Source organism: Limulus polyphemus, unplaced genomic scaffold, assembly GCF_000517525.1.
Source record: "Limulus polyphemus unplaced genomic scaffold, Limulus_polyphemus-2.1.2 Scaffold8419, whole genome shotgun sequence".
NCBI classification, from domain to species: Eukaryota; Metazoa; Arthropoda; class Merostomata; order Xiphosura; family Limulidae; genus Limulus; species Limulus polyphemus.
The window spans coordinates 4,797-17,607 of NW_013674029.1; the positions used below are offsets into that span (position 1 = coordinate 4,797).

The following is a 12,811-nucleotide window of genomic DNA, read 5'->3' on the forward strand; positions in this document are numbered from 1 at the left end:
TTCCACTTGGCTACTAGCCGGTTCAGCGTTTTAATGGTACAAACAACTTTTAACGTCAGACATGAATATCTGTTTGTCTTTTTTTTTCTTTTGCAGTCACTTCCTTGGCATTTTAAGTGCACCGTGTATGTGGTAACATTATCCATTGTCTTACGATAGCATCGCTACAAACCAGACTAAATTTACTTTGTTTTAATGTTGTACCGACTGTCAGAATTAAGTTGTTTTAACCGTTAAAGTCCCAAAAATCTTAATCACAAATTTTATTTTAATCTTTTTATTTAATGTAGGTCTCGTTCTTGGAATAAAAAAGGGAAGACGCACGTGGTGTTCAGTAAATACATTTTTATGTATATCAGCGTCGTTATCTTCATAAATCAATAGTAAAGAGCCTTATTTTAGTTTGATAAATGTCGTGTTTTAATAAACAAACTGATCATAAAAAAAAACAAGAAGTCAAGTTAGACAGTATATTGTCTCATAAAACAAATGTTTATTGTTCTTGAACTTCGGTATGACAAAATAGAAAGCTAGCTAAATCTAACACATCCCTCCCAGGAGAAACTAAACAATACTAGCAGGAATCAGGAGAAACTAGGTAGCAATTCACGGAGCAGAACAGATAATCACATGCCACAAATGCCTACTTGGTAGCAATACATTCTGCAGAGTAGCAGTTGAAGCACCAAAAATGGCTACAAGTGTTACAAAAATAGCTTTCTCCTGAGTTTTTTGATGCTCCAATTGCTGTAATGGGGCAGTAAATCTTGAAAAATCAAAATATCACCATTTTGAAAACACGTTTGTTGTAATTGGCCTACAATTTTCTTTTACATTATTTACAAAGACAAGCAATAATGTTCACATGGGTACACAATGGTAAAAGCAGGGACCGTCTCCAAAAGTTTCAAACAACACCTCCCCTCAGCAGTGGAATGATTTTGTTTATATATATAATTTCTCGACAGGGGTCACCTCAAACAAGAATAGTAAAAAAAAAAAGTTTACAGTGAGTTGAAATGCTTGTGTTTCGTATTCAAAAAGTAGTCCTAATAATAACTGATAGAAGTAGAATGGATAAAATTATTTGAAGTTGACTTAATTACCCTCTTACATATTTAATATTTTTAAAGAATTAACAAAAAATGTCCGATTGAGGTGGCCCCCTCTACTATCACCAAATATACGGCTCGATCCAAAAATAATAAATTAATTTATATAAGAATGAGGAAAGAACATATCACAGTTATAATATCACCAACTTTGTCTTCCCCATTTCATAAATCAGAAGAAATAATAAGAATATAGGATATATAAGAACAATGAGTTAAATTATTCAAGTTACCGAAATCAGACAGTGTACTGTTTTTTTTTCTTCTTCTTCTCACATCTTCTTTCATTAGAGGTATTTCATTGGAATAATGATGTATTACGTAAGAGGGACGAAGACAAAATAGTTCAGCCTGAATGTATGAAAGTTTTAAACTGTCTTATCATCACTATACACATTAAACATTACTCGAGTAAATCCAGTCCGCTCAATCACAACCCAGCATAATATAGTACCCCTAGACAGGGTTTAGTATGGTCGACCAGGGGCGGATTGGACCACCGGTGAGCCGGTGCATTTCACTCGGTTTTAGAAATTGATTTTAAATGTTTAGCCAGTATGCAGTACGTGATACTTACTGCTCGGGCTGGTCCTTTAATTCCAATTCGCCCCCGAGAGCGACACAGAAATTCTGAGGTAAGGTTTACAATCAACATATACTGTTTCTAAAATAATAATAATAATAACAGCTAGATTAGCTTAACGCAACAAAAACAATAAGCAATAGATTTCTGTGGAAGCGAAACGATGGATTACTTACACCCTCAATGTTCGACCCCCCCACAGAAACTAATTTCATGGAAAAATAAAATTCTTGAACCTTAGGCTGTCACAGACGTACAGATATGAAAAGCGATTTCAAAATGTAACCTTAAAATAAAATGATGTCATCTGAGGTCACTTGGACTCGTGTAAGTGAAAGACATAGTACACACGCTAAACTGTGGAGACCAGCACTAAAATCAGTCCCTGCTTTTAGCCGCACGAGATGATTAAAAAAAAAAAGCTGAAAATCTCAAGCCAAGTAACTTCCCATTTGGTCAGAAAAAATTCCAAAGGTTAAGTGATATCAATAAATACAACAAGATGCAAACTCTTCAGTGTTTTAGGTTGGTGGTTTCTAGTTAAAGAGTATGCTTTGTTTTGTTTTAACTGATCTCGTATGTCTAGTGAGAATCCAAACATCGGTTGCACACTCAGAGAAATAAATGTTTGATGATTATGGCGTCTGTCACTAAGGTTTTTCGTAGATTCGCAGGTTCAGTGAGTTCAATTTCAGGGAAAAAAAGGAACCAAAAAAAAATAAACAACATCTTAGAAATGTACCTAGTTGGACAGTTGTAACTTACACTGATATGACTTGTATGTTTTAATCGTTTTCAGCTAAGTTCACGTTGCTTACCATAAACTCCAAATTGGAAGAATTTAACTACGTACAAACAGTCTTTAAAAATCGTGTACTGCGGGCAAACAAAACGAAAAGGTGTTTTCTGTCTTCCAAAGCATTCTCCCTTCCAGTGCAACGAAAGAGTATTTTTAGCTCAGTGCACTGCAACGTAGCTCCTTTAAACTGCGTATTTTTTCTGTTTGTCTGACTCAATGTTCGTCAGGTGAGTTTCACTGTGAGTGATTGTAATACTGAGTTGAGCACGCAGTGTTTGTATCCTACTCATCTACCACAACTGTCAAGTTCCAGTTGTGGGATGGGTGAGCGAGAGTTTAGTAATCTCGAACCCACGATTCGATAGAAACCAACACCGAACAGTCAGCATAATGCACGCGGGAACGTGAGTAATTCCCAGTTCCGAAGCACTTCAATAAGTGCCACTGTATACAAACAAGTATGATTAGACTAACACAAAAATCTTGTACTTCTTTAAAAAAAGCTTTGTTAACTTACTTGCGATAAATCATTTCAATCACTTTAATGATATTAACTCCTCCTTCCTAATACCGTGCAATTATTTTTAAGACCCTTACCACTGATTAGTGACAAAAACGAACTTTTAAAAACTACATTTGTTCAAAACTTCATCACTCCTACCCTCATAAAAAATATTATTTATCCTAACACTGTTATGTTATTTCAGACTGTTTTTAAATCTTTCGCGTTATGGTACCATCCGGGTCTCCACAAACCTTTAAACTTCTGAACATGACAACACTGCGATTTCTTACATTCTCACTGAACATCTCGTGCTTTTTCCAGAACTGTCCACCTTTACAGCATCATTTCTTTTAACGTTTAATGTAATACAGGTTACGTTTCCACGTTCAACATTAACATGAAATCATGTTTACAATATACATTACATACATGGATATCAATGTACCTCTTGTACACACACACCTATTTTAAGTAAAATCCATTCTTCTTTCTGTGTGTAAAGTTCATCAAGAATACAAAGAAGAGGCCGAAACTACGCATATCATTTAACAATGACTTAGTACTCTATAGGACCAAATGCCACCATACCCTGGACTAGTTTTATTATAGGAACCATTAAAATTGGCCTGGCATCCCTCCAGGCCCGAGTTAGGCAGGAGGATGGCAAAATGCGAATTTGTGATGAAAATTTTTGTGAAACATCCGTAACAGAGATTTGTACGTTTCACTTTTGCACCATGAAACGACTACGAGACGAAACGTGATGCACAAAGGTTCCAGTTTCACAGTGGAGCGTCAATGTGTCACTAGTTCTTCAAGACATACTAAAGTCTGCTAGTTATTTGCCCTTGCTCGGAGACAGTTATTGTTACAAATCAGGCCGCAAGATTTTCGGCTGTTGTATTATTCCCTTCGTTTCTATTAGGTTTGAAGTGAGATTTGATGTGATTTTCGAGTTCGGTGGAAGAAGCACAAATCTTGTTGCAGATGTTGCATGCCATCTTCCAACCCCAGGTGGGTGGTCTATCTCCTGCTGGTGGAGAATGCTGAATAGTTTGATGTCCAGGAGAAGAGAGGTCACGTGGTGCTTGTGGTGACTGAGACTTTTTCTTCTCTGATTCTTCTACCGTCTTCAGGCCATTAGTAGACGCAGGTGATGTTGTATTACTAGCTGGGGTGGAGTTAGTCATTGGTTGTTGAGGGATATTTCGAGCCAATCCTTGAGGAGAAAGCATATTCAGTGAAGAAGGTATGTTTCCATTTGTCATTCCTGCACTCTGGATGACCGATATTTCGTTCATCTTTGGTGTGGTCATGCCATTCATGTATGCTGGTGGAAGATATGGAAAATAGAGGTCTGGACGATGGGGATGAAAATCTCCTGGTTTAGGAGCTGGGGTCATCTGGAGTGCTGGCAGGTCTATTGACATTCGCCGACCTCTTCGGGAAGTGCTGTTGTTCCACATGTGTGTTCCCATGTGAACTTTAAGGTTACCTTTGGTGGTAAAAGCTCTCTCACACACATTGCATTTGAAAGGTTTGTCCCCCGTGTGTGTGCGCATATGAATTTGAATTGCGCTTGCACTTGAAAAAGGCTTTAGACATACATGGCATGTGTGTTTGGCCATTCCTGGTGATCGTTTGGGAAGAGGTTGAACAGCGGTATTGTTTTCTGACACTGGTCGTTTGTGTGAATGGCTAGATGTCTTGGGTTCAAAACTTGTAGTTGTAGTATTACTCACAGTTGTAGTATTAGTTGTATTACTATTGTTCAATGTCGTTGTTGTCAGGGTTGGAGAGGTAGTAAAAAGCTGTGATGGTAAATCGTTGATTTTATGTGTCAGCATATGTTGTTTCATGTTACCTTTAGTAGAGAAACGTCTGTCACAGAAGTCACACTTAAAAGGACGCTCTTTTGTGTGACTACGATAATGAATCGAAAGGGCACTCTGGCAAGCAAAAGTCTTAAAACAAATCTTACATGTTGTATTCATTCTTCCTAGATGAGGAGCAAAAGGCAGTCCACCAACAGATGAAGTAAAACTATGAGTGGCCATCTCAGATGGAGAAGGAGATGTACTACTCGACAACATTGAGGTTTTTGGCGTTAGATCTAGAGCTTCAGTTTCTTGATCCATAGTAGTGATGACGCTTGGTGGTACAGTTGTGGAAGATGATATTGGGGTGGATACTATAGAAGGAGATTCCAACTTCCTCACGGACCCAGGTGTTGAGCACTCATCCCCAGAATTGTCTGATGTAGTCTTGCTTGTTATTGAGTTTGGAGAGTAAGGTGGTACTAATACTTGAGGATTATTATTTGTTGAAGTTTCTAGAGATGTTTGAGATCTAGGAAGGTAAACTGGTGGATTTTCAAAACGAGGAAAGTAACCCAAAGGAATGCCCATTCCAAAAGGTGCAAAAAGAGGTTGAGATATTGATGTAGAAATACTCTTGGTATGATTCTCTAATGCTGCCAAAGAAGAACTGGTAAGTGAGATAGAGGAAGAAAGAGGTCGATCACTGATTAAAGGCAAAGACACTAATGAATGTGAAGAAGAGATTGAAGTAGTTGTGACTGTGCCTGTTGAGGTCACTGTGTATAAATCTGAAGTTACCTTGACATTTTCATCAATCACTGGCTGAGTTGGTAGAGTTTCTTCTTGAGAACACCCTTCATCTTCTAATAATTCTTCTTCCTGATCATCTGTAGGAGGACTGACAGCTTTTATAACACTATTCGTGTGCTTTGTTAAATCTTGAATAGAAGGTGAAATCACAGCAGCTCCTGGAGAGCTCGATGGAGTAGAAGGATGAGAATGAGGGAGAGAGATTGATGTTTGTACTGAGTGAGAAAAATTATTCTGGTTTGTGAAATTTAATGGTAATATGGGTCTTGGAAAAGGAGCAGGAAAAGAAGCTGGAGCTTTAATTTCATTTGCCATAATCTGTTCTGGACTCATATCAGTAGGCTCACCAGTGTGCATCCGAATGTGTTGCTGTAATACAAGAGAATTCGTAAATTGCTTGTGGCATACTGGACATTGATGAAGCACCCGTAATGGCGGCTTTACCCTATGAACGCCCATGTGAGTCTTCAAATTACCTTTTGTTGTGAATGCCCGACCACATATTTTGCATTTAAAGGGTCTTTCACCAGTATGAGTACGATAGTGCATCTGTAGAGCACTCCTACAACTTAGAACACGATGGCAAATGACACACTGGTTAGGGTCACTGAGCTTATGTTCAATATTGTCCACAAGCTGCTGCAGTTTGGATGTTTCTGATGGCTTTGTGATTTCCATGAGTGACTCCCAGTTACTGTCTGTACTTCCGGGTTTAGGAAGCAAATCTTGATAAAATACAGGATCATTAGTAATGTTAGAGTCATCTAAAGTTGTAGCAGTTGGAGTTAATGCATGTGTAGTAGAGGTAGTAGTTAATGAATGCAGGCTGAAAGGAGGTAATGCAGGAGAAAATGATGGATGAAATAAAGTAGGATATGATGCAGCCATAGTACTTAAAAAAGGAGGATAAGGAGGGATAATAGAAGGTGGAACTGAAGTACATCCTACATGAAAAGGTGGGGTTTTTAGTTCTTCATGATCTTTCATCTCTGCATCATTTTTTTCTTCTTCTCCGCCAATAGGACTCTGTGACGTTGATGGTTCAGGACTTAATATACGATTTTGTTCAATTTCCTCCTGGTCTTCTTCATTTTGTATTTCTTCCTCTTTTTCCAGTGGAATATCAAGCTCGGGCTCCTCTGGGCCTTCGCCTGTTCTGTTTGGAGGATTTGCAATTTTATGAAAAGATAAACTTTTTTCTTCATTTGAAAGCTCTTCCTCTTGTGAGGTAGTAGGTCTGTTTTCTAAATCATTGGAAGAGGGAACCTGTTGATGCTCCCCATTCACTTCTCGTTGAGATTGTGGCAATGATGCTATTTGTGGCACCAACAAAGGAGGTTGTGAGCTACAACTGTTAGACATTTCTTGTAATACAGGACTCATTCGTTGCTGGCCAGAGGGTGGCTCAATTGGTGGATAAAGTTTATCAAGGTGTTCAGGGAATGGATTACTGTCCATTTCAATGTGTGGATATTTCGACTTGTGTCTCTGAAAATGAACTTTCAAATTTCCTTTCGTTGAGAAACGATTCCCACAGATGTTACAACGAAATGGTCTTTCACCAGTGTGGGACCGAATGTGAATTTGCAAAGCACTATCACTTCCAAACACCTTACCACAAAATCGACATCGATGTCGAAAGAAAGAATCATCCTGTCCAGAAAGAGGTTTCCCATCAATGGCAGTCACATTAGACAGCTTTCCCTTGCGCATTTTACAAAGTTCGTCCTCATTACTATAGCTAATGACTCCATTCAATAGAAAAGATCCTCCTGACATTGTATTTTGAAGAGCCTGTTCTGTGTGCCTCTGAAGTAGTTCTAGTGTATTTGGTTCATGAGGAAGAGGTGGCGGAGGAACCAATGGTTGCTGCAAAGAATCTATTTCCTGACTGGTACCATCAGATGCTGGATTACCAATATTTAATTTGGAAGTCTCCAAAGAGCTAGGTGTTGTCCCATGCACAGAAGGAGATTGCTTAAATAACAAAGAAGTTGTTGTTGTTGTTGCAGTGGTCAGATTATTTGAAGTACTTTCACTACTTTGTGAAGAAGTCACTGCTAAAGGTCCAGTTAGTGGAGGTAGAGGAACTGTGACAGGTGGAAGATTTGCCGATCCCCCTGTTAGTTGAGATTGGAGTTGCTGGATGATTTGAAGCTGCATAAGTTGCTGCTGCTGTAAAGTATACAAAGCGGACTGCAGGGCAGCCAACTCAGTGGTTTGGTTCTTGCTGTTGGAAGAGCTGTGCTGTGCCACTGCAACTTTCGTGTTTTGCAGAGTTTCCAAGGTAACATTAGTATCAGGCAAGTACTGAGAATACAGTAACGACTGAGGTAGGCTAGTGATAAGAGACGTGGAATAACTGTTGAGATTCTTGTTCAAAGTGTCTTTGCAATTATTCGAGAGGTTAAGGACGCCATCGAGGTTTTTATCCAATTCTCCCGATAAGTCGTCTGCACACACACTAAACTGACCCTTACTCATTACCAAACTAGGAAGGTCATCGCTATCGGACGAGTCCACTTTTTCATAGCAAAGCTCATTTGCACTGCTCATAATGTTCTCTGACTGTTTCCGAATGAAACCCTGTTCTTCAACTAGCTCCACAGATGATGCACCACATCCGGAAACAGGACTATCCATTCCGTTTAAAGGAGGATATCAACTGTTTCATCGCCGATGACATACACTAATCGTTTTCTTGTGCAAGTTTTCTTATGGTTAAGAAAATCAGAAAGTTCAATAAACTCGCCTCTACATTTTCCACACACATGAGCATCACCTATTCCTCCATCAGTTGGTGTTTCTGAAAGAAACAAAACGTTCAAAAATTACTAAGATAACAATAAAAAATGTATCAAAATGAACACGAAATGGAGCAAACATTGGTCTAAAAATGATTTTACTAGACCCCAAAAATTATTTTGTTTTTATAAAACTGCTCAGAGTTGTCGCAGCGCACCATATAACGCTAAAATTCGCGTTTCTATACCCGCAGTAGGCAGAACACAGATAGCCCAATGTGTGACTTTGTTCTTAATAACAAACAACAAATAAAATAAAATGTTTGGTAAAGTTCCAGATTTCACTGACTTTGTTTAAGAAGCAAACCAGCATATTATATATGCTTGCTTTTTTACATAAAATTAATCATAAGATGAAGTTGAACCACAGATATATATATATATATATATCTTACAGATATATATACGGCCATATCTAATTTCATTTATTATAAGGAGTTTGTTGGGTTTTTTTGCACAGAGCTACATAATGGGCTATCTGTGCTCTATCATCCGCGAGAATCGAACTACGAATTACAGAGTTAAATCTTTGAGACCTTCCATAAACACTTGATAGATCTGTGGAATGAGTAAATACAACCGAAGTTTGAAACACTATCGAGTGTATTTCATTATGTACTACATTATGTACTAATATTCAGTTGACCTTTGTTTTCCATCACTAACAAGTGTATAGGAGATCCGAATAAATCATTTATTGGAATTTTTATTAAAACGGTAAACAAAACTTAATTTCTTCTTCAGGGTAGCAAATGAATACTATTTCTTCATTGAAATCCTAACATGAAAAATATTACTACTTCCCAACGCTCAGCAGAGATGGTTATGACGTGCTTAAGAAGATGGTGCAATTCTACACGTCACTCTTCTTACAGGAGGCTCTGAACTAGTTATTTCACAGTTCTTGTGCATGTGGCCCGACATGGCCTGGTGGTTATGGTGCTGATCGACGGTCCCACTCCCACCAAACATGCTCGCCCTTTCAGCCGTGGGGGGGAGGGGGGTTTATAAAGCGACGGTCAATCCCACTATTCGTTGGTGAAAGAGCAGCCAAGAGTTGGCGGTGGGTGGTGATGACTAGCTGCCTTTCCTGTAGTCTTTCACTGCTAAATTATGGACGGCTAGCACAGATAGCCCTCGTGTAACTTTGCGCGAGATTTACAACCAACCAAATAAAGTTATTTTCGTTGTTTATGTTTTGTGATTAGAGAAAAGCTACTCAAGTAAGCTATGCTTGAAGTTCACTAGGAAAGATGAACACGGATGGAGAACAGGGAGCCATTAGAAGAGAGGGTGCCAGTAATCCATCAGAAGATTGTGTATCGGTGATTCAGTCTGGAGGGCTGTCGGCAAGCAACTTTTTTTTTTTTATTGCTCGTATGTAGCGGTAGGCCCATTTTGAAACCTCATTGGCTAGCGGAACCAGGCTTCTAATGAAGTGAAACACGATCGCGTGACCGTCTACTGGTGGAAAACTAAAACACATCCCTCCATTGAGTACTTGCAATCTAAAAAGAATCATTTGAAAGCGAAGAAAAAAAAACGTTTTGCCTTTTTGTCTTCTAAGATGTCAACGCGTGAAGGGTCTCAAGTGTGTTACAGAGTTAGTCGTACATTGTGTTACGACTACATTTAGTCAAGTTATTGTTTTTTTTCATAAACGTATTTCCTGCCAAACTAAAAGATAATAATAAAAAAAACACTGGAAAATTTAAAAATCGAACACTTCTACGACTATGCTGTTAGTACCCCCTAGTGTTCACGGCTGTACTATCGTACTGTATCTGTAGTGTCTCCAGCTGTTTGGTCTTTTGCGTTTAGATGCTACTTCAGAAAAAAACAGTCACATCGAAATAAGTAAAAGTCACCACCACCAGATGGCAACAAAGGAATAAGAAAAAGAAACCTTTAAAATCGATAAAACACCCGAAGTTTGTTCCAAAAGAAGTAAACGTTACTACACTTGCGAGGAACGCGATCGCGGACAAACCTGAAAACATTGCACCGAGTTGCCTTCTTAAGTTCTGAGGTAAAGATTGTATAACCTTCTGAGCGAGGTCATTATGATGTCCATCTTTCTATCACCATCTATCTATAAAAGATTAAATTCATTATCGAAACGTTTTAGATTGTTGATCATAGTTATGCATAATTAGCCTTAATCATGTATTTTTTTACATTATCAGTTATTACAAAAGTCCATCAGAGACCCCCCTCTCCTCTCCTTGGTACCTCAGGGGCATGTATAAAGGATTATTCTAGTAAATTTAAGGGTTTGATTTGTTTGTTTGTTTGAGGCAAAGCACAAAGCTACATAATGGGCTATCTGTGCTCTGCCCACCATGGGTATCGAAACCAGGTTTCTAGCGTTGTAAGTCCGCAAACAGGGGGGGGGAGCTCAGGGTTTGAACCTTGCACTTGGCACGGCATTACTAGCCCATTGTGTAGATTTGTGCTTAAGAAGAAATAAACAGTCCGTCAGTATTGTATCTTTTGTGGGGGGGAGCACTACACAGTTTTCTTTGTCACTCGTCTTAATATATGCACGTAAACATACAAATTTCCATATAAATCTAGTATAGAGTAAATAACGTGTAAGTGTACAAATCAATAAACAACCCATTAGAATTAATAAAAGTTAATCACTTGCTGTAGGTGGGATGGTGGTTTAGAGCTAACATTGAGTTGACGGTACCATTTTTTTGAATTAATGTTGTTTTTTTGCTCTTTTAAATGAGCTAATGAGAAAACTAGTTTATATATCGAACCAGAAAAGTGTAATGCATAAAAAAAATAAAATAAATGCCATTACCTACAAGATAATATCAATATTTTATTCCTATCAAAAATTGGGAAAATTAACACACGCCATCTACCTCCAATATATAGCAATCAATCTTAATCACCTTTATTGCCATAATGATGACACGGACGTGTTATCGTTCATAATAGGCTTATATAAAATAAATATAATTGACGTAAGTTCTAAGTTTACAGGACATACTTACTTGGACAAGAAGAGCGAATCCTTGCCGATAACAGCAATAAGGATTTAATTCGGGCAACAAAAAATCAAAAGGCATAGTAAAACACAACCAGTGTCGTCTGTAGAAAAACGCACAGAAATGAATTATTGCATACCGAATTCATCAAAGAAATATCAAAACAAAACTGAGTTTGCTAATTTGAAGAATTCGAAATTTATTATTTTAACGGGTTTACTGCCGTTAATAGCAAAAGTTTTTCCAGTTTTGCTAGTATTAAACTTTTACCAGTTTTAACAGTGAGGGTCTGTCCAGTTTAACTAGCGTTAATAGCGAGGGTTTATCGAGTATTAACAGCGAAGGTCTGAGCAGTTTTAGGAGCAATAACAACGAGAGTTTGTCGTGTTTTAACAGCGCTGTTAAAACACGACAAACTCTCGCTGTTATTGCTCCTAAAACTGCTCAGACCTTCGCTGTTAATACTCGATAAACCCTCGCTGTTAACACTAGTAAAACGGGACAGACTCTCACTGTTAATGCTGATGAATCTCAATAAACCCTCGCTGTTAATGAGGGTTTATCGAGGTTTACCAACATTAACAGCGAAGGTTTGTCCAGTTTTACTAGTGTTAACAGCGAGGGTTTATCGAGGTTTACCAACATTAACAGCGATGGTTTGTCCAGTTTTACTAGCCATAACAGTGAGGGTTTATTGAGATTTAACAGCGAGAGTCTGTCCAGGTTTACAAGTGTTAACAGCGAGGGTTTATCGTATTTTACCAGAATTAACCACAAGGGTCTGCCCAGTTTTACTAACATTAACTATGAAGGGTCTGTCCAGGTTTACTAGCCTTAACAACAAATGTTTATCCCGCTTTTCTATTGTAACCAGAGAGCGCATCCACTGCCCCAAAGTCTGGAGCTCGTTTTTGGGGCAACTTTCCGCGAAGCATGCAAGAATCCTCGAGCTCACAGTCCGAGCACAAGGACACGGGATGGAGTTAAATAAATAAAATACATAAATTGTTTGTTTGTTTTGAATTTCGCGCAAAGCTACACGAGGGCTATCTGCGCTAGCCGTCCCTAATTTAGCAGTGTAAGACTAGAGGGAAGGCAGCTAGTCATCACCCACCACCGCCAACTCTTGGGCTACTCTTTTACCAATGAATATTGGGATTGACCGTCACTTTATAACGCCCCCACGGCTGAAAGTGCGAGAATGTTTGGTATGACGGAGATTCGAACCCGCGACCCTCAGGATTGCGAGTCGAGCGCCCTAACCACCTAGCCATGCCGGGCAAATATATAAATACAAATATTAAAGGGTTAAAAAAGAACAATATTTTCAAAGTTTTGCCATCTGAGCAACAACGACAAAATTAGGTTATGACAAC

The 12,811-nt window shown here is 38.6% G+C and overlaps 1 protein-coding gene across 1 annotated transcript; it reads right to left on the reverse strand.

Moving 5' to 3' along the window:
• Positions 1-474: 474 nt before the first annotated feature.
• Positions 475-8,402, reverse strand: LOC106475334 (sal-like protein 1). Its single transcript, XM_013936023.2, has one exon. It carries the CDS (start codon positions 8,270-8,272, stop codon positions 3,875-3,877), a length of 4,398 nt encoding a protein of 1,465 aa, XP_013791477.1. The 5' UTR covers positions 8,273-8,402; the 3' UTR covers positions 475-3,874.
• Between the last annotated feature and the right edge of the window lie 4,409 nt (positions 8,403-12,811).